At 41.4% G+C, this 1,334-nt stretch overlaps 1 protein-coding gene across 1 annotated transcript in view; it reads left to right on the top strand.

Moving 5' to 3' along the window:
* Nucleotides 1-1,334, top strand: part of LOC116702993 (trypsin I-P1) — an 18,538-nt gene that overhangs the window by 11,530 nt on the left and 5,674 nt on the right. The window contains exon 4 of the mRNA XM_032537563.1: nucleotides 1,288-1,334. This exon is cut by the window's right edge and continues 222 nt beyond it. Coding sequence (XP_032393454.1) covers nucleotides 1,288-1,334 — 47 coding nt within the window. The remainder of the gene's footprint in view (nucleotides 1-1,287) is intronic.

The raw sequence follows: 1,334 nt of genomic DNA, 5'->3' as shown, positions 1-1,334 counted from the left end.
GATTGGGAATGATTGAGATTTCTCTTGCACACCTACCAGAAGACTTACAGCTTTCAGACAGGCTGCTACGTCACATCTACGTCTTCCAGCTCAGTTGGAAGCTGTGCAGTAACGCTCAGCATCACTGGGAAAGAGCTTCTAATAGACTTCACTGGTCTTTACTGTTTGACAATTTCTTTAACTGTCTACTTAAATTATTTAAATATAACATGTCAAACATCCATACAACGTTCACGACACGCCCCTTCAGGAGACAGGAAGTGTGGACCGTTTCATAATATTGTCGCTGCTTGAAATGCGCTCTCTTTAGCATAAAGGATCTTTGGATGCGTCTTATCTACAGCTGCCATTTTGGGACGGACATCGGACCCGTTCTGATTGCACAGCTCAACATGAAACGCCCGCCTTTTTAATGCCTCTGGATCTGGAAGTAATTTCCTTGTTTAATATCTCCATTGGCGTTTCATTAAATCCAACCAGCTACCAGATGAATCAGGACCATAAAACATTTAATTCTGCTCAAAAAAACAATTTGAAAACGGCAAAAATATGTGAAAAGGTGCAAGACTGAACAGATACTATCCTAGATTTCAATGGTAGCCGCTTGCTGTAGCTGTTCGTGGGTGCCATAAACATTTCTATGGTAACAGTAAGACTGGAAGGATTGTTGGTAATAATAATAATTTATACTGTTTATTAATCCCCATTGGGGAAATTACAATTTACACTCTTGTTAGTAATCACTAAACACAGGCCTGAAATACACATATGCGGAGGACCTATTCATGCACTAATGGAGAGATGTTAGAGTGGGGGGGGGGCTGCCAGTGCTGGACCAGCACTCTAAGCAGTTGGGGGGGACGGTGCCTTGCCTTGCTCAAGGACATCTAGAAGTGCCCAGGAGAGGAAGTTGTATCCTTCCAGCTACCAGTCCACACTCTGTACTTTGATCCGTACGTGGACTTGAATCAGCGACCCTCTGGTTCCCAACACAACTCCCTACGTTTTGAGCTACTGCCCCCCCAAGTGTTGTATTTCTCCATTACATAGAAAATAAAACAAGTTTTTCTAACAATCAGGTTGGTATCATACAGACTTCTAGATTTTATAGGAGCAGAACGCTTGTGCAGATATGTATGTGGAAGAAATGCCAAAACTTAATATTTTATGATACAATATTTTACAGATGAAAAGGGTGTTTTACCATAGTTTACCATTAGGAATGATATAAATATCTATGCTTCCTCCACCTCTTTATATAATCATGTTGTCTTCTCTGTTTCTCAGCACCATAACATGGGGTTTAACCGTTTATCTCGGACGTGCCAACCAAC

Source organism: Etheostoma spectabile, chromosome 15, assembly GCF_008692095.1.
Source record: "Etheostoma spectabile isolate EspeVRDwgs_2016 chromosome 15, UIUC_Espe_1.0, whole genome shotgun sequence".
NCBI classification, from domain to species: domain Eukaryota; kingdom Metazoa; phylum Chordata; class Actinopteri; order Perciformes; family Percidae; genus Etheostoma; species Etheostoma spectabile.
This window is presented reverse-complemented; position numbering and strand designations above follow the sequence as displayed.